The sequence below is a fragment of the Acanthopagrus latus genome, chromosome 13, assembly GCF_904848185.1.
Source record: "Acanthopagrus latus isolate v.2019 chromosome 13, fAcaLat1.1, whole genome shotgun sequence".
NCBI lineage: Eukaryota > Metazoa > Chordata > Actinopteri > Spariformes > Sparidae > Acanthopagrus > Acanthopagrus latus.
The window spans coordinates 25,698,104-25,718,460 of NC_051051.1; the positions used below are offsets into that span (position 1 = coordinate 25,698,104).

Sequence of the window (20,357 nt, forward strand, 5' to 3'; positions counted from 1 at the left end):
CTGATCTAAGAGTTTTAAAACGTTGTTTGTGCACTTAAGAATATCCCGTCTGTACAGAAAGTGTGAGGGTCACTGTAAGAATTTTTGAATTCAACATCTGCACAAGATGTTCTCAGACGAGTGAAACCAACACGACTGAATCTAAATGACAAACAGCCCGTGAACACACAGCGCCTCAGGTCGAGTCTCTGCGTCTCTGCTGGCCGAGCAACACAAACACAGATAATCTGAAGGTCTCCACAGCCGACTGCGCTTGTTTTTGTTGGGCAAAGTTCCACAACAGGTCCGACAGGAAGCTGCTCCCGCTGACACGTCACTCTGGCAGAGTTACAGTGTTTACTGTGACTCAGCCTGAGAGAAAACTCTCAGCTCGTGGGAGAAACGCTGTCATCGTGTTAATATGTTGGATATCGAATTAGAAACTAAACTAAATAAATAAATGATTCATGATGAGGTGAGGGAGTGAAACCAATTATGTTTGATGACATTTAAAGGGTTTCATGTTAATATCACTCCTCAGGCTCTGACTTTACTTTGGAGATACAAGGTGGTCATACAACAATAACAATATTAATCGTACATTATGACATTTTAAAGGTCACAGATGAGCCTGTCAGGGTTGCCTGCAGCTTTTATGTGCTGTTAATAACGAGGTCTGTTTGTGATTTTAGCAGCGGAGGAGTCTCGGGCGCAACATTACAATAAAAAAACACTGATAACAGATGCCGAAACATCGAGGAACCTCCAAGTCTGCCTGCGCTTTGTTAACCACCAGTGCTGAATGTGCCAAGGATGTTTTCCTCTGCGGTGAAACACGTGACTCTGCAGAAACTCAGAGTCGATCAGCGAAATGAGGCGGTAAATGTTTGACGAGGTAACAAAGGTCGACTGGGCGGATATCGGCCAAACTATTGTTCCACTTATGCAGCAGATAATGTGAAACAACAGCAGAAGACGTTAAAGATAAAGATAAAGCTGCACGTGTCGGTGTGACCATGTGACTACTGGACTGTTGAACATCGTGTAAACTGTGTGTAGACCTGGTCTCCAAAATCAAGGTGTGGGATCACAGAATCCTGATAATCCAGGTGGTTGGATCAAAAAGAGGCATTCTTGTGTGTAAAATATCTCAGAAGTCCAATTAAAACAGACTGAAAGCTGAAAGCTAAGTGCTATAAACCTGGTTCCACCTCTGGCAACATACAACTTTGCTTTAACTTTTCATTTCTGAGGTAAACACTGATGTCACAGTGTAACAGCTGCAGAGAAATGACACTATAAACCTCGTCTTCACTGTGTTCACTGAGTCAACAGGCTACTTTTTCTAGTAGCTCTGGAGAGGAACATTGACGAGGTGATATCACAATCCAAATCTTTTCCATATGTGAGCAAACAAGCTGTTCTCAGAGGAAGACAAAAGGTGGCACAGATCAAACCGTGTGTGTTTTATTTAGCCAATGAAGATCATTCTCCTCTGATCTAAAACTACATAGTGCCCCTTTAAATTGAACGTATCTGCCAAATCAGGAAGAGGAACTGTTCTAGCCAGTCACAATCCTCAGGTGGAAGAAGATTAAGAGTGAAACGGAGGTTAAAAAAAAGCGAACAGACGGATTGGATTGGAGAGCGCTCTGGTGTTGTGACCAAGTCTGTTCCCCAGCTGATATGTGTCTTCTTGTACCATCAGGACTTGAGAAGGTTCAAAACTTCAGTCAGTAAGTAGCAAAACCTGAATACTTGTGCTGACTTCAGCGTTTCAGTAATCAGGGGCTAACTGAGCTAAGAGCTAATTAGCTAACGGCCAAAAGGACAGCTAGCATCGAGCAGCAGGTGCTGGTTCCACTTTCCGGAGCTACCGTCCAATTCTGGCCACATTCTACAAATACCATGATTCTCCCATCAGCCCCGGCTGTACGTAGTGTTTGGTTGGTTGGTTTGTTTGTTAGCATGATAAATTGCTAAACTGTGGATCCATCTTCACTGAGCTGCCACTTCGGCCTGAAGGCTCAAAGAACACGTCAAAACTCAGGTGAAGTAACAGTCGAGCGTCTTTGCTCAGCGTTTATTAAACCCCAGTGTTTAGGTCCCGGCTATGTTCTGAATTTGGTCCTTTACTGTTATTTTGAAATGGATCCTGTTCTGATTTCCAGAGTCTAACATCCTCGAGGAGAACACGTCACTTTCACTCTGACAGTGTCGCTGCAGGTGCTGAAAGAATAAAGAGGAAAACAGCTGATGATTCGTGTTCGCGCAGCCGTGAAGGAACTCGACGACAGTAAATCACACATGACCCACATCCACACAGCTGGATGACTCACTGTTCATACATGTGACACTCTGCAGCTGCCTCCACCAGCTTTAATCAGACGCTCCTCACGAGCTGATGTATGTTTCAATCTGCCCGTCAAACCGGCCTCGGTTGTTTACTTCACACTGTTTTCCTCCCTGCGAGACGTCGATGCAGCCGCTGTGCTCCGGATGATGATGTGTTCCTGCAAATGTCAGAATATATTCCGAGGACTCCGACGAGAACTGGAACATCTTTGAATTTAATGTAAATGTAAAGTCTAAACACAAAGCTCTGACAGCGTGTCATCGCCTTAATGAACCCGTCGACATGTCGCAGATTGATGGAGAATTTCAAGGAGGCAAAATGAATTCAAAGACTATTTAATATGTAAAAAGCTTGTGGATGTTGCTTTTCTTACAGCGTAGTTTGATGATTTATTAACGGGACAAAACACTTGTTGGAGAGAAATCTATAAATACATTAAAAGCACTTGTGAAGCAGTGATTGGCCCTTTCAGAGGCTCCTCCCCCAGTGCTGAGCGGCGGTGCTAATACAGGATCGTGACCTGTAGTTTCCACAGTAAAAGCCTGAAAAGCCTGATAGATCTCAACACACAGATGAACAGTAAGTAGGGATCACAGGTTAAATCTGGGTGTGGGTTAATATGCAAATCCAAAAGTCCTCAACAACCGTCCATGTGCAAGAAAGCAAGATGGAAGTCGCATCAATATGCCTGCGATGTGTGAGCAGCAGAGGTTAAAAGACCAGGTTTTTTTTGCAGAAGTGGTGATATGATATGTGTCATCATGTGAGCTGTGCTGTGAGCTGAAAGAGGCTGTTTGGAGTAAATCCTGAAAAAACAGGAAGATACGACGATCTGGAAAGACATAAAACATGTTGTTCTTTACAGTGTGTGATGATAATCGACTGGAAAGAAAGAAATATTTACCTACGAATTAAAAACATATAGAGTTATTGCAGACTGACAAACATTTTGTGTTACCGTGCTGACAAGCCAACAAACCAACTGACTGACTGAAATGCTGAAGGACAGGAAGTTCAGACAGACGGGTTCACGTGTGGTTGGTTTGTGTCTTCTTACGTGATTTATACCAAACTGATCCTGTTAAACCTTCGTGTCCTGTTTCCTGGAGACAGAAACAACCTCGCTCCTCATTCTCTCCTCGAAGAATCTAAAGTCAACAACGTTTCTGCTTCACCTCAGAAGATTTGTCTTCACACTGACAAAGTTATTTTCTTAAAAGCACTCGGCTGCCGACTCAACGCTTTCTTTATGATTTGTCACGACGTGTTCAGGGTCACGGTCTCTTTTCTCTCCACATCATCCTGTTTATCTCGTCTGCTCTGATTGAATCGACCTTCGTTGTGACTCCTGGAGACACCGAATCTGTTTTTCTTCATGTATCTGAAAAACTTTCATTATTTTCTCCACAAACATCCCACTTATTACATAAAGGCGTCATTATGACTCTTTACTCTGAGCTGTGGAGGCTTTTTTACAAAGTATTTTACAGCCACACGTTCCAGAAAGACTAAATTAATATGTGAAAAAGTCTAAATTGTAACAGCTTTTTGTTAAACTATCCTTAAACACATATCTCAGTCAAGCCTCGAGTAAATGTAAGGCTGCTGTTGAACCATTTGGAGTAGAGACGTGTTTTTTTTAACGGTTTGTCTGATTTTCTTTTTCCTATATGATCAGAAGCTCTGTGAGTTTTAAAGGTGAAAATCAGCATGCAGATGTTGTGTAACTGCCCCTTTAACCTGGAGAACATAAAGAGTCCACGTCATATGGTCTTAAATGATCCAAGTTTATATTTTACAACAATATCAGTGAAAATTTACAATTTAAACTAGATATTTCTTAGTTTGTGTTCAGTCGTCATTAATAAAGATAATTATTATAATAAAGACCTGGTGGGTCCAACAAACTGAACCAGCCACTGCATTTAGTCACACAGACTGCTAACTCTGCTAATCATCTGTAAGTTGTGTAGTATTGTTGAAATAAACAAAAAGAAATGGTATTACATTCCTGCAAAGACCCAGGTGTCTTTCTGGAGTCTCAACAAATGACCTCGTCTAGACAGAAAACACTGCAACGCTCATCTGTGGTTGTTTTAACATCCACTTTGGATCCGTGTCTGCCGCTCGTCTGAGACTGTAGGCTGACACACCAGAGCCGCAGGTCGCTTCTGCACACAGAGCGGACTTCTGTTTCAGTTTCCACTGTGTTTGAGCTGCTCAGTAACACAGAGAGCCACAGTAACCACTTTATTACAGGTATGTTGTGGCCTTTCGAAGGGTTGATGGTGTTTTTCTTGGTACTCTGACAGATAAAAGCATGAAAAAAAAAAACCTGGGGTTGCAGTTTGTTGCCACTGCTTCAAGAAATAATGTGAGCTGGACTAACTGTGACACTGAGATGGATTTACTGAACATCTGAGCAATGAGACACCCAGAAGCTCAATCGTTGAGGTGCCACACATTCCTACATGCTTGATCTGAACCAAATCACAAGAACAGTGTTGGAGCCATTTTTTGGTTCATGTATTTGTTTATTTTTTGTGTAACACCTTGATGCCACAGTAGGTGGCGCTCTGTGCTGTGGGCTGCAGGAAACTGTTAAATAGAACAGCAGGTAACTACTCAGCAGGTGTGCTGCTGACTGGGGAAGCACAGTTTTTCACCGTCGTTGTCATCTTATTACTGCGTCGTGGCAAACATCAGCCTTCTGGTTTGTTTGTTTTTTCCAGGTGACACAGTTAATGTCATTGTGTGCACAGTCCAGCTGAGGTCGCTTATTTGTTAAGAGCAAAAAAGCACAAATAAAGGTTTGGTGATTGTTGTGATAAGAACACGTCAGATGGCTTCTTCTTGTAACGAAGGGCCTGTTTTTGTTTTATGGCGCCAAAATGAAGCAAAACATTCTTAAAATAAAAGCACAATCTTTCCATTCAGTGAAGGTAATTTGGTTTCTTGCTCTCAGAATTGGACCTGAACCGTGGTGATCTGATCTTTGACAACTGTTATCTGTTCTGAGGTGAGGTTTTATTCCAGAGCTGCAGTCAGACTCCTTCCATACAGATCATCACCGTCAGCGTATCCTGGTTTATCTAAAGATCTGACACACGTCCTGAGAGACCGATCAAACTCTGCAGAGTGTCTCTGTGAGGATATTTTCATCCTGGAGAAAGAAAAACATCTGCTGAACGAGCTTCAGGCTGTTTCAATGATACTTATATTTTAAAAAAAAATACACGTTTGCCAATGAGAACACAGAAGACAGTGTGCAGCAAGATCAGGACAATATCTCTGACACAAAGCACAAACAGGAAGTGTTGACAGGGAGGAGAGGAACAACAGAAATGTCCAGTAGCGTCTGAAAGGTCCTTGACGAGACACAGAAGGAGTGCTCGTCTCTGAATGCTTCCCGTCGCTGTGATTCTGATTCTGATTCTGCTGTCCTCACACCGACAGTCTCTCCAGAATCAGGTCCATCTCATCCTGACACACAGAACAACATAAAGTCCAGAAGAGGCTCGACCATCTCTCTACTTCACCATCGGCTCCGGAGCCGCCAGCGAGTCCATGAAGTTGTTGAAGTGGTCCGGGTGGCAGCGCTTGTACTCGTTGATTTTCCTCTTGATCTGTTTGGGCGTGTCCTGGTAATAGTTCTTCTCGTCTCTGGCCATCGCCTGCAGGGACAGGAGAGAACAGGTCGGTCGGTTCGGTCCAAACTAGAAACATTTGGCTCGGTTTATGACCGTTTCTGCAAACTGAGACAATAACAGAACCGTCTCTTATGGGTTGTTTACTTGCTGCAAATTAATGCAACAAGTACATTTTTGTAATCAAGTTAAAAGTCATAAATTGTGAGTTAAAACTAAATAATAAATCTAGAACACAGCAAGGTTTAAGGTCGGAACATGCTGGAAAACAAACGTTGCTTGGATGACACACTGGTGACGCAAAACACTGTTTGACTCTCGCTGAAACTATCATCTACATTTCTGATCAACCTGTCAATAACTGTCTTGATTAATCACTAAACTTTTGTGACGCAGAAATTGTTAGAAAATGTTGAAACGTCAAAGATGACGTCCTGAAACGTCTCGCTTTGTCTACGACTCAAACATTTACTGTCGACTTAGTTCTTAAATTTAAGGAGCAGGAATCAGAAAACTGTATCTCGTTTTTAAAGACTCAAACCAATAATTGATTATCCGATTAGCTGTGGATTAAGTTAATAGTGGACAACTAATCGATTGGTCACAGTAGCTTGAGAAACGTTCACCAGACACAAATGGGTTCATTATCTATTCTGAGGCCATTTCAGGACGTCTCGAATCTCTTCATCTCATGATAAAGAGAAGTTTGGCACCAGGTTCAGTGCTGATCGATATCGAAATAAAAAAAGAGGTCACAAACTCTCAGATCTCTGCTTTTACTTTTTAATGCTGCAGCATAAAATGGGAGTTAGTTCTGTAACTGCAGCAAAGGATCATCACGGTTTTAGTAAGAATCATCCCGACTGGATCACGAGTGGACCAAAGTATTGGAGTGACGGACGCATCTGAGCTTATTTAACGTTGCGGCTTATTTAAAAGACAAATCTTACATTTGAAGTCATCCTGCTGGGAGTCCAGGTGAAGCTGGAGGAACATCACGAGTGTGACGTGTCCTGACTCAGCTTTTCAGAACTGAAAGTCAGGGATGAAATATTCTCTATTGAAATATTTCACTGCACACACTATCCTGTTATTGACTGGCTCTGACTTGGCAGAGCTCCCAGTGATGATGACTCAGTCCCATTCAAAGCAACTGTTGCAAATCCATTTGAATGAGGCACTTTACTGATAAAACGTTCCAAGTAATTTAAACTTCTGCGACTCGCCACTCCGAGGAATGAAAACTTAGACACACTTAGCACCAGCGCGTCCCTTCAATCCGAAGTCACGAGAAACAGCAGCTGTGAGAGGCGACAACAACGCAGAGACGAGACCTTATTTGTCCTTTTCAACACGGAGGAAGGACGCCGTTATCATCGGCTGCGCACACAATAAAAATATTCAACTGACAAATTAAGTTTCCTCCACAGACACTGAGCACGTCTGCGATGCTACAAAGAAAGCGTCTGAGTCCTTGGCAGACAGGCCTCGCACGTCAGACATCAGAGTGTCCTTGAACGCACCATCGGGGAAACTTTTCCCATCAAATCTTGACGCCTCGTTTAAAAAGTGCAGCCAGGAGGTCAGATTAAGTTTCAAACGAACATCATCCAGCTGACGACTGCTCTCCACCCACAGCTGATTGGAAGCCATTTATCCTCCTCCCGCGTCATAAAGTTTTTCCACGTATGTAGTTTAAGTTTGACTCTATCAACCATTTACTGACGCGTATACTTCAGGAGTCCCTTTTAAATCATTTAAATGCACCTGAAAACTCTCTCTGTAGGTGGAACATGGCGGCCTTCTGTTCAGAAGTGTGGAGGAGTGAAGAGCTGGCAGGATTTTAACTTCTCTCGAGGGCAACAACTTCTCACACGGTATCTGGATTTAACCTTCTGGGTTAAATTCTGCGTACGCTACATCGCAGCATTCACTGTAGCCTGACGTGCACTACCCAGAAATGTAAGTGCACGTAGTAGCGCAGTGATTGGCCCTTTCAGAAGGATCATATTTTCTGGCTGTACCAGAGATTGTGGCCTGAAGTTTCCCCGGTAAACACACTGCCCTGTTTGTCTGTCGCAGTCCTTCCTGGCCTGCTGCTGCTGCTCTTCTTGAGTCATACGTTCGTCTGAAGCCGATTTTCACTGTCAGAGAGTCTCTGGCCGAGAGAGAGTGACAGGCTGAATGTCTGAAGGGAGAGGCAGCCCTTCCACCTTCCATCTGGCGCAGGTCATTTGCTTATGTTACGAAAACAGCCTTCAAACCAAACTTACCTACGCTGTATGACTTCTGAAGAAGAATATAACTCCAGACAATCATGAACACACATCATTGTAAATGCAGCGTTCACCAGTCTGGCTCCAAACTAAGATTCGATGATGCTGCTTTACTTTAGACTCTTTGCACAGAACCAGGAAGTAAAACATGAAGTGAGGAAACTGTTTTGCCTTCCATGTCCTAACTGTACTGAAAATGTGCCGTCTGTGTATTCTGTATCTTGTGGTTCTTCTTATAAATCTGAGCTTTCCCTTGTTTCCAGGGTTTGCACTAAGTTCCAAGGGCATGGGTCTTATCGATCCTCTCATCTAATTCTCAGCCAATCGATTTATTTCCCAGCGACTGAAAGTCTTCTCTGTAGGTAGGTGTGTGTAGGAGTGAAACGTGGGCAGGATCAGAACTCCTCTTCCTCTCACTTTTAGACCGACCTACTGAGTAACACCTCGAATATCTTTGAGGGAGTCTTTCAGGCTTCAGCTCACGCTCTCACCTTGTAGTTGTCTTTGTGCTCTCGGACCATGTACTGAATGTACTCGATCAGGTCGGCAGATAACGTCTTGGTGTCTTTCACTGGACGGTTGGCCTCCTCCTCCAGCTCTGTTCAAAGACACACAAACACACTTATCAGGATGTGAAACACAGCTGGGAGCCAGAAAAAGATTTATTATGGCCTTTATCTTCCTACATGAGAATACAGGGGCATAAAAATGAAAGTAACTGGAGGAAAATGTGCAAAACTCTGTTAGTTTATGAAACATGAAAAACTTGACTCGGTGTAAAAACTACCGGTGGTGTTAGCGGAGGAATAAGAGTCTGTCAGCGCTGACGGCTGACTGCACACTGATCTTCTATCAAACTGTGCACGGAAACAAAATCACGCTCAGATTGCTCTTATGAGGCTGCTGAATCCAGTGAAAGGATCGTTGGGAGTGGTGTGAAAAGACGACAAGCGAGTGAGCGTGAAGACAAAGAACCACAACGTAACGTCACACTGAGCTTTCACAGAGACTTCAACTTAGACCAACGGTGGATTTGCACTTTCAACAGCTGCAAAATAAAGAGTATAAACTGTTTGTACTGTTCAGTACGACATGAAACTATATCACAGATTCTCATCTTCAGCAGGAAGGAAATGTTTTTGTTATTGTCAACAAATTCTATGAAAATATCAAAGCCACCAGTCAAACTGGTGGCTTTGATATTTTCATAGAATTTGTTGACAATAATAAAAATTCAGAATAAAGCCAACTTTGTCTTTCAAGCCCTCAAGTGTCCAAAAAAACAAAAACAGCGACCTCATTTACTTCATAAAAGGCTGCTGTGTGGTCGCAGTGGGAGCGTCAGAGGCAAAAACACAAGCTCGTTAAATAAGAGAGCCACAAAACTCATCTTCCTCCTCTTCCTCCGACGGAAGAGCTGCGAATAATCCTCTCAGACGTGTAACATGTAAACACTGTCTGACACGTTTTACTCTATAAAAGAGAATAATGGGGTCTATCCTTCTGTTTTTACCTGATGATATCAAGGTGCAAGATAAAAGGATTGTTGCTTGTTTTAACTTTCCAGATTTCAAATCATCTCTCTTCGGGGTTCCCACTCGTTTCTCTCAGATCTTTTTCCAGGACTGTTTCAGTCACGATCGAGCTGATAGGACAGACAGAGACTTATACGCTTCTTAATTAGTCATCAATCAATCTGTATCCCCGTGGCCTTTTTCTCTCATGAATTACAGAGTATCATCCATCGCTGCCTGAACACCAGTAACTGAGGGCGGCTGGAAGCTTTGCTTTCATCAAGAGCAACAGCTAGTACACAAAACAAACACTAAGAATCTTAAAATGAACAACTAACCAGGTTAATTTTCAGATTATACAGTGTACCACTAAAGCCATACTGTGCTGTGAACTTTTGGGGAGTTTAAATAATGTTTCATGACAGCAAGATTTTCCAGGACTGGTCAGCTGTTTTCCATGATTTTCCAGGACGTGCAGGAACTCTTCTCTTTGATCGCCTGAAGCAACAACAAGCTGTTTCACATCTGTTGACTGTATGAACTGACTGTTCCCTTCATGTCCACAGAGTCATTTAACAATTAAATTAAAGTACGAGCCGAGCCAAGTACAAATCCTTTTACACTTTTCAAACTGGTGAAACGACTACGGCTTTTTGAGCACATTCAAAAATATGTTTAAATTATTTTAGTGGTTTCTTTTTGCATTTTTAAGAATAAAATCAAATCAACACTGTCTACAAATTAAGGCATGATAAAAATGTGGAAACAGAAGTTTTAAATTGATCACACGTAGCCACCTCTCGACAGTTTCCACAGAAAGTTTTGTGTTTGTCCGTTCGACAGTTAAAATCTCTGAGGTGTCACTAATCAGTGCATGTAGTCACAGAGACACAAAAGCTTCCAAAGCAATCGACTGTGCAGGAAAGTGAGGACAGTTTCTGGTTTGCTATTTGCTCGTGTGATCTGTCGTACAAAACAAAACAGCAAAAAGCTGGAAGAAAAACAAATCAGACGTTACTTTACATGATGAGGTGCTTCAAAGAAATGACTCACGGTTGAGGAGGTATGGCTTGGTCACTATCCGGGCCGGAGCTTTGGTCTCTCTGTCTTCACCCAGGAGCTACGAAACACATGAAGAAGAACAATGGAGGTCATGACACAGTGTGTTTGGGTGCCTGACTGTTAACGTGTTGGATCTTCTTCTTTTATGAATTTAATGAATCCCTGAGTGAACCGTCTAAGCTGCTGAACCCAGAGGAAGCAAAAATTAATTGCTTATGGTTCACTCGCTGACACAAGTTAACAAAATTAAAGTCTGTCTCGGGCAGCTGGAAAAACAAGACGCCAGTAATTAACCTCTGAGTGAAAGTTTAACCACAGCAGACTGGAAACAACAAAAACATACTCAGAGCTTCAAAAAGTATTTTCACAGAGTCAAAAAACTTCAAAACACAGTTTTACACATTTAAAGACTCTTAAACTGAAGTTTGTTTTCAGGACTTTTCTTCTAGTTTCACTGTTGAAGCTTCATAATCAACGCTCTGCTGCCCCCTGCTGGCTCAAACAAAGACTACAAGGACAGAAATACAGATGTTTTCAAATCTGAACCAGTCATGTTTCATCGTCTCAACACAATTAGTTAACCTACTGATCCAATCAGGCGTATTGATCAGATAAAGACTGAATGATCCTGCTCACACTGAGACAACAACGACAGCGAGGAGCGATTTCGTTGGCGTCACTTTCAGAGCGACGTGATGAACGATGGAAACACTGCGACTTGATGTCACCAGACAACTTGTAATATTGGTCTTTAACTGTCGCCGACCTCTTCCCTGTAAGCTAACTGAACGCTTTTAGGACACTTTTTATAGGGTCGACTATAATAACTCTTCTTTTCTTTAGTAGCGCTTTAGTTCTTGGATATTTATCTAACTTATTAAACACCTATGTAACATTTATCAGGCTTCAGATTACACATAAAAACGTCATTTTAGCTGAGACATACTGCCAAGCTGTCTCTGGTACTGATGAGGTCCTTGAAGTTTCTTTTGATGTTCTTCAAAACGAATGCGAGGAGGATAATTAATTTCGACTCAGCCAAATGTGTGAATAACTTTCCTTCAGAAGACGACAGCTACTGTAACAGAGTGTTGGATTCACTGAACTCCTGTCATGTTTGAATAAGTGCTGCAGCAGCTCATCAGTACCTGAGCAGCTGACACTGTGGGAGTGTTCAACACATAGTTATTGTTAATTAAATACTCCCACCTTTATTGGTGCAGATTTGGTATGTTTGTACTCCTTCCTACATTTTACCGCAACAACATTTTCCCTCTAGATAATTTAAGCTCCATCTCGGCTCGTCTAACATCCAGTGTTTCTCATGTACGTTAATTATTTAGCAGCTGAATGTGATAAAAATAATTTCATCCGCTGCAGCGTCAGATCAAAATGATCATCTGTTTAAAGTTTACACCGTGACAGAGGAGCAGAAATACAACACCAGGTCATTTATAAAAAGTTTATAAGACGACGTGACAGGATCCAGTTAATATCAGACGTGTTCACAGTGCAGCTGAGCGATTCATCCAAAATGTACAGAAACCTCCTTAATGAGTCTCTGATTGACCTGATTTCAGTCCTGTCGATGCGTTTGATAAATGAATTCCTTCACACTGGCTGCCTACGCAGTAAATGGGGTCGGCATTTTTCAGATGAGCAACTCTAAAGGATGTAATTAAGGCTGCAGATGAGGAAGAAGCAGCACGTCGGTCACGTAGTCACACTTTAGTTTTAGTCAAAAGGACGCAAAGTTAAGAGAAAGTTAACAACTGTAGAAGAAATCTGTCGTGTGATGAAGAAGAGGACTCTGTGCTGAAGCAGTGAAGGTGCTTTAAGACACAGTATCTGTTACCATAATGAAGATGTGAATGTAAAATACTGTCACGTAATTCACTAAAAACATCCTGCAGGTGAGAATTAAACATTACAGGATGTGAAAATGTTATTTAAACATGACGATCATACAAATATTAAAGAAGGATCAAACAGAGTTGATTTTAGAGAAGTCATGTTATTGATTCTAAATTGTATGTCTATCGAAATGAGCTTTCAATTTAAATAATCGAAAAACCAAAAGCAGGATTGATGATTCTCCAAGTTCTTCCCTCTCTCTCGATCCACATGTCCTGTGTGCTGACCGGTACCGGAGGAAATTCTGACAGCTGGGTTTATTTTCCTTCTCAGCAATTTTGCATCAGTTTGTTTGGGTTTTACTCTGAACAGATCTGAGAAACTGGACTTTGTAACACACTGAATTCCTGTTTCTTGTTGTTTATTGTTTGTCTGATCCTGATTTCTAATTCTTGATCTTAACAAATACAATAGTCTAACGATTTGACTTGGTAGTAGACAGATCCAATATTCCTCATTTCTGTGATTACTGGAATCAGTGAGTCTTGAAATTAGATTGCTGATAAAAGAAATAAATTTAAAAGTGTTTAACTTTGACACAAACTTTTATCTGCAGAGTAATCAGTAACATAAGTCATCAAATAATTGCAGTGGAGAAAAATATTAACTTCTAAAGATGTAATGAAGTCAAGTATAAAATTGCAGAAAATGAGCTGTTCAGAAGGTCATGTGCTCTGAGGAAATGTAATAAAACTACAGGGAACCACGGATCAGAACCACAGGGATCAGAACCACAGGGATCAGAACCACAGGGATCAGAACCACAGGGATCAGAACCACAGGGATCAGAACCACGGCAGCCACTCACTCTGCTCTTTGTTATTGGCACCGTTTGGTTCGGATCGAAAGCCAGACCCATCTCCTGCAGGTTCCTGGCCATGGACTTCTTGTTGTCCCACGCATTTCGGACGTGTGTACTGAGGAAGAAGACACAAAATGTTGTCAGCAGAACTTCCTGAACAATAAAAACAAGAAACTCTTGTGTGTTGGTTAAAATTGTGACCACTAAAACATCTTTTCTGTAGTTTTAAATAGAAATCCACCAGAGAAAAGGCCAGATTTACCAGAAACCAAACCATATCACTGGTGGAGCACAAATATCTTAATTACACTTATCTGCACACAAAGCAGTTACAGTCTCCCTTTAATATCTGATTTTAATGCACATGATTTATTAAGTTATGGGACAGATAAATGCTAAAATAAGTCAAAAATTATATTATATATAGATTTTATCATTAATGTGAGAGCAGAATGAGAAGTTTAAGCAACGTCCAGGGCTTCATGTTGTTGATTTACAGGTAAAATTCAGCAGCTTTACTTTTTAAACCAATTTAACTGCTACTGCAAGGTGTTAAATCAGATTACAACCTAATTACCAAGATTAATCGCGTGATTAATTGATTAATCTAATGACTTGTGAATCATTATTGTCAGCCTGGTGTATTTCTAATAACACTAGAGTTAAGTATGCGCTGACTTCTTCCACCACTAAGGCCTTCAAAAAACTAAACACCGGTCAGATAGTGAATCCTTCTCACATGGTGTCAACATGCCTCACAGTTAGCTAACATTAGCTCACATGCTAACACTTACTTCTCTATCCTCGGGTTGGCTTTCTTAATGAACTTCTTCTTCAACTTCTTCCGGTTCTGGTTGTAGTCGAACTTCTTGCTCTTCCCGGACTTCTTGGCTTTCGGCATGTTTGTGTTTTTCCCGGTTTTTACAGCACAGACGAGGTTTGTTGGTGCGGGGCAGGAAAATCCAACAACGTGCAGGGAAACGAACCGGAAGTACGTGATTGTTTTGTTCCGGTCATGTGACCGGGGCCACGCCCAATTTCCAACTTCGACCTTTCAGTTCTCTTATAATAATAATAATAATAATAATAATAATAATAATAATCTGAGGGTGAAATAATAAATAGTAATGATAAATAAAAACATCAAATATATTTTTAAACAAATTAATTTATTTATTTCAGGCATGTGAAAATAAAACAAAACTTAGATTAATTCTCATTCAACAAATAAGCATATTAAAGTATGTTACAAATTAAATTCCATTAACAAGCACTGACATGCAGAAAAAGCAGTGGGAAGAAGTATATCCAATGTAATCAATAATTTAATTAATCATAATTAATTTACTTCCAGTCCTGAATCCTGTAAATTCAACATACTGTATGTAAAGTTCATATATAACATATTATATATAAATATATTCATCTCTATGTGCTGAACACACTTGCACACTTGGAACATGATCGGACATTGCAACTCACTCAAAACAAACACAGGGCCAATGTAGAAAAAGTCAAATGTGTCATCTATAGTAAAATAGACAATAATGAAAATAATCCCAGAAATGTAAAGAGCCATAATTTTATGTCAGTGTTATTTAAATGTGATGTTTGGCATAGATGGCTGAACTAAAATGGTTATCTGCTTCATCTTAACTCCTATAAAACTTGAGGTCTGATCCAAATCTTAGGTCAATTAAACAAATGATGAATAAAGTAGCTTGGTTGGTAGAGTGTGTTCCCCATGTGCAGAATCTGTGTTCTCACCTCAGTGGCCGATGGTTCAGATCTGACCCGTGGACCTTCACTTCCTGTCACATCTCTCTCTCATCCCGTTTCCTGTCTATTTTTTCCTGTACGATCAGAAAAAGGCCCCAAAAAGAACGGTTAGGAACAGTTTATTTACTTAGTAATGTTTTTTGGGTGTAAAACAATTTGAATTCCTTTGTTGTTGAAACACGAATAAACTTGCCTTTACTTGAATGGTTTGTTTTGACCAGAAATTCTGACAGCCCGGCCATGAAAGAGAGTTCAGAACGTGAACCAAAAATCTTTTCAAACCGCTGAGTCAGGGTCAATCATCCACCATCAGGCTTACCTGTACTGTACTGAACTGTTAGAGAGTCATGATGATGACCAAGGAGTCCATTATATATTATTAATAAGCTGTTATACAAGTAATGAAAAGTCCATTAACATTAATGGTTCATTAATCACATCCTAACTACTGGAAACATCATAACATCATTAGTAACGGCTTTTATTGAGACGAACAGCGCAGATAAGACACAAGATAAGACAAGATGCTGGAATGCAAGTGCTTGAAAACTGGAGCCGACAGTGACAAAGCTGAGAAAAGTGAATAATTTCTGTGAGTGAGTCTGGTTGACATACTCTGACTCTCACTGTGATTAGACGAGGAGGTGCTGAGTCAAGAGATGGAAACACTTGCAGCTGCTGCTTCTGTCCTCTAGATGTCAGTCTGGGTCAAAAGTAAATCTGACAGGCTGCAGACTCATGTTGACCGCTTCAGTTTGGATTATATTCAGTTAAATATCAGAGCCAGTATCAACCAAGCTGCTAAAACTGGAATTAAATTAAAGATGAAGGTACAAAACCAGATTTAAGATCCACATTATGAAACTAAACTCCATAAATTATTTTTTTAATGACATTTTTCTTTACTGAACTTCATCTATAGGCAGCAAAATCATGCCCTCTTATTTCATCCCCAATTTGTCTAATATAGTAATACTCAGATTGATATTGATTTTGCCTGATTGAAAAGACTTCATGTATATACAAAATGTCCTTTTAACGGTCTGTAGCTGATTCGACTTACAATATATTCTTATGTTGATACTGTTACTCTGTGTTATTATGATAATCTGAAATAATGTTATAATATGGTTGTAAAATTTCAACCTGAACAGTAAGTGCCCTTTATCATGAGCTCACAAAATTAATAATTAATTACACATCTGAGTTTCAAAAGGACTACAAAGAGTTAACTCAGTAACACATTTGTTATCAGATCTATTGATGCTATATCAACAAAAAAGGCTTCATGTTTCTTTAAAGCTACAACCCTCCTTCACTTCAAGTATTTTGAGCCCTCTTTAAAAATACTATCAATCTTTTACATTTTTCATCCAACTAACAAGCTCTAATCTTCTCATGTTGATTGTTTTTTCTTGCTAAACTGTCTTCAGCACCAACTTTATGTCCATATTTATCATACTTTTGATCCATTGATGCATTTCATCCAGTATTACACACCTTTTTTCAAAACAGGATGTTACATTAAGTGCTGTTTACTTTGTTTATGTGATCAGTAATGGTGTTCAGTTCTTCCTGGTTTGGGTAAGAGGCCGCTGTAGCTCTGAGAAGTTTAGTTCAGCTGAAGACTCTGAAGGAGGATTGTCTCCAAGTGAAAGTTTGGTCCGAAGAGTGAGTTTCCAGGAGAGGCCATCACGGAGGGACAGATACCGATCAATAACTCTATTAACCCTCCGCCTGATATGAGCTGCTGTCGTCAATCTGAGCAGCAAAAAGAATGAAGGTCTCTCTTAATGCACCTTTAATGCACCGTGGTGCTTTCATTGATCTGTGCAGGGAAATCCACTTTCTGCAGAAGGAGAGATGAGCCACAAAGAGCTGCAGCTCTGAGTCAGTAATGTATTGATCTCTGGATTTGTAACAGAGCATTAACTCTGTATAATACATCCAGAGATATCAAGGCATTTGTGGACCAGGCGAGGTTTCTGGATGACGTTCAGATTGGTTTTGATCTAAATATTGTGATCTGCATTATGTCATTGTCTTTGGACGCGTTTATTGGCCAGATAATTGGTACTTAATTAATCAGGTATGGAGTAGTAAATCAAACAATCATGGAAGTCAGGGTCAGTAGATTTGACCCTCTTATGTTTACATCTAACTTCAAAACTCTCTTTGAGATTATTAGAATATCAACATCAGAAAATCTGTGGAATAGTTGTTATTATTGATAAACAGAAATATGACATTTGTTTTCTGGACATATATGGATCACATCACCAGGAGTCGCAAATCCTAATTTCAGTTTGAAATATTTCCGAAAATCAAACAGTAACTTTCTACGATTATTGTACTCACGTCCAGTCTGGTCCAGTTATAGTTATGAAAGGTGTTCCACAAGGTTTTGTTTTGGGACTCTTTCCTTTTATAATCTATATTAACAACAATTGGGACAATTACATAATCTGCAAGTACCATCTGTATGCAGATGATACAGATGGTACACGACTGCATGCAGATAATACAGTCGTGCACTTTGACCACATACAAAAAAAGTCCTGTTTTCTCATGGCATCAAGAAAACTCTCCAGACTTAAATTTGAGACCCTCAAGTCTTGGTTGCCTTGTCTATATACTGTGAAATGTTTATTTATTGTATGTATTACTGCTGTTGTGATTTAATATGATGTTTTTCTTGTTATGTATTTTATGCTGTTTTTTTGCCTTAGCTAGGTATTGATTTGATCTCAAAGTAACTTCATAGTAAAATAAAAGTTATATCTGTTTTTAAGTAAAATAATATGTTGTCTTTATAATGTGACAAACAAACAAACAACAACAATGATAGACCAATTAAGGAGATTTGCAAAAGCAAAAAAACAGTTGGTTTAGGCAATATTAAAGCTGTATCCAGCTATGGTAGCCCATATTTAACTATTAGCCTGACGTATCCCAAAATGGCAACCGCCCAGGATAAATCCCTTTATGTTGGATAAAAATCCAGATTTTCTATCAGAACTGTGGGGATGACAGCCCTCTTTTAAACTGAATAAACACACCAGCCTGCCATCCAGCAATGACAAGGCCATAGCAACAATTTCATATTGTGAAAGGTGATAGTGGGGGTGGATGAAATACATTCTAAATAAAGCTTTACTAGCTTTTTCAGGTGTTTTATTTCACATTTCACAGTTTAAAAACCTCAAGTTATCTCACTTAGCAGCTGTGGAAAAGGCTACAAAGCTGACCTTGAGTTTTGTTTAGTCTATTTTTCTTTTTCCAACAAAGTCAAGAAAAACTATGCAAAGCTAAATGGTTATCTTCCACTGTGGGATAACATTTGGAATATATGTCTTCTTTTTTATGGCAAATTGTATTAGTATTTAACTGCTACAGCTAGCCTGGCTATATGAGGCAATGAGATGCTAATAATCAATTGACACAATTAAAATACTTAAATCATGATTAACCTTCGACCAGCACATCTTTTAAAAGACGTATAAACCATACATTATTTATGTTTTAACATTCACTATGGAGCTAACTTAGCTAGCATGAAAAACGACGCAGCAGAGTGAGAGGTCTGTCTGTCATATCACCCTCTTTGTTTTCTAAACGGCTGTTTCGAACCAGAGTGAGACGTCTGTGCTTCTTCCTCATCTCTGACAGCAGCTTCAGGGCGGAGAGATGGAGGGAGGAGGAGGAGGAGGAGGAGAAAGAGGAGAGGAGGAGGAGTGCGGGCTGTTACCGGACGGGACTGTAAGCAGAATCGGAGGGCAGATTTTCTCCTCCTCGGCCGGGCGGTGGGAGGTGGTGGTGGTCGGTGTTCAGAGAGGATAAACCGAGCTTGAAGCCACCGGTGGAGGGAACCTGGAGCTCCGTCTGCTGTCGCTGCTGTGACCCCAGACAGCATCAACATGGAGCTGGAGAACATCGTAGCCAACACGGTGCTGCTCAAAGCACGGGAAGGTAAGGATGGAGATGGCGCTTTGACAGCTCCTCTCTCCCGGTACCCTCACCGACACGGCAGCGGTCCCACGGATGAAGGGATGCCCCGGACATGGGTGTTTTAAACAGCTACTGCACTTCCTCTTGGCCGGTGATCAAATGTTTTCATGATGCAGTTCAACGGCAAACAGGATATTATTGAAAAATACGCGCCGTTCTCTCGAGTGGACAGAACGACACACCAAACTCCATTCTCAACTTTAGCGATTTAAAGTTTTCTGGGTTATCCGTGATCTCACATATGCGCTGTACCCCGTTTGAAGACTTTGGTTAACTCTTTAGCAAAGAGAGGAAAATTCGGCGTGAAAAGGTCGTCAGTAAAACACTCTTTTACGATAAAATCTCTGCCCTTCTTGGTGACGGTTCTCGCAGTCTATAACAGAGTTGTGACACGCTAACCACCTTCACAGCGAGGCTCGCTAGAAGAGGACGGCGGGGATGCCAAGCTAGCCAGAGATAGTTTTATATTAATATTCATGAAAGCTCAGTGGTGCCGAATTGAAGAGTGGCTGCCAGACACTTGTTACACCCAGTCAGTTCTGTGCGGACACACTCGTGACGACAGGGCGGGTAAAATTGCCAGATTCTTGACATAAGTTTGGCGTGTCTCTGGTGATGTGCACGGAACGGGCAGTGTGTGATGTCCGGAAGGAGTTGCAGCTGCTAAATGTGGCTGCAGCGACACATCGGGTTTCCCTTGCTGATGTTGCAGCATCGTCCACTGACGTTTGCGAAACAGGATGTTGAGACACAGCCGCTGAGCTGAGCTCTGCTGGGGTTTGTACTTTGTGCACAGACTTGCAATTCATGTTTGTGTGTGTGTGTTTTAGTCATCCTGTTGAAATGGCTTTTACTTCTAACGCAGTTTAAAATCTGGAGCTTGTGTTCTGATATCTTAGATCTGGTTAAAAATGTCCACAATGCAAACATACCAGGGCCAATGTTACTTCCCTGAAGTCTGTCCCATGGCTCCTGTGCACGATAGCACTCATGAGAACATGTTTTATCAATTGTCAACAG

At 40.8% G+C, this 20,357-nt stretch overlaps 2 protein-coding genes and 1 long non-coding RNA gene across 3 annotated transcripts in view; 2 read left to right on the forward strand and 1 right to left on the reverse strand.

The window, feature by feature from the left end:
• Positions 1-1,508: 1,508 nt before the first annotated feature.
• Positions 1,509-5,558, forward strand: LOC119031740. The gene is made up of 2 exons (XR_005078685.1): positions 1,509-1,715; positions 2,151-5,558. It is a non-coding gene; the product is annotated as an uncharacterized LOC119031740 (long non-coding RNA).
• On the reverse strand, positions 5,530-14,555 carry nop16 (NOP16 nucleolar protein homolog (yeast)). The gene is made up of 5 exons (XM_037120408.1): positions 14,345-14,555; positions 13,557-13,665; positions 10,826-10,892; positions 8,750-8,856; positions 5,530-6,009 (listed from the first exon to the last, which is right to left on the reverse strand). Exons 1-5 carry the CDS (start codon positions 14,449-14,451, stop codon positions 5,866-5,868), a joined length of 534 nt encoding a protein of 177 aa, XP_036976303.1. The 5' UTR covers positions 14,452-14,555; the 3' UTR covers positions 5,530-5,865.
• Positions 14,556-19,032: 4,477 nt separating this feature from the next.
• Positions 19,033-20,357, forward strand: part of grk6 (G protein-coupled receptor kinase 6) — a 37,091-nt gene continuing 35,766 nt past the window's right edge. Inside the window, exon 1 of the mRNA XM_037119131.1 lies at positions 19,033-19,298. Within this exon, the coding sequence (XP_036975026.1) occupies positions 19,247-19,298 (52 nt within the window). The 5' untranslated portion in view covers positions 19,033-19,246. The remainder of the gene's footprint in view (positions 19,299-20,357) is intronic.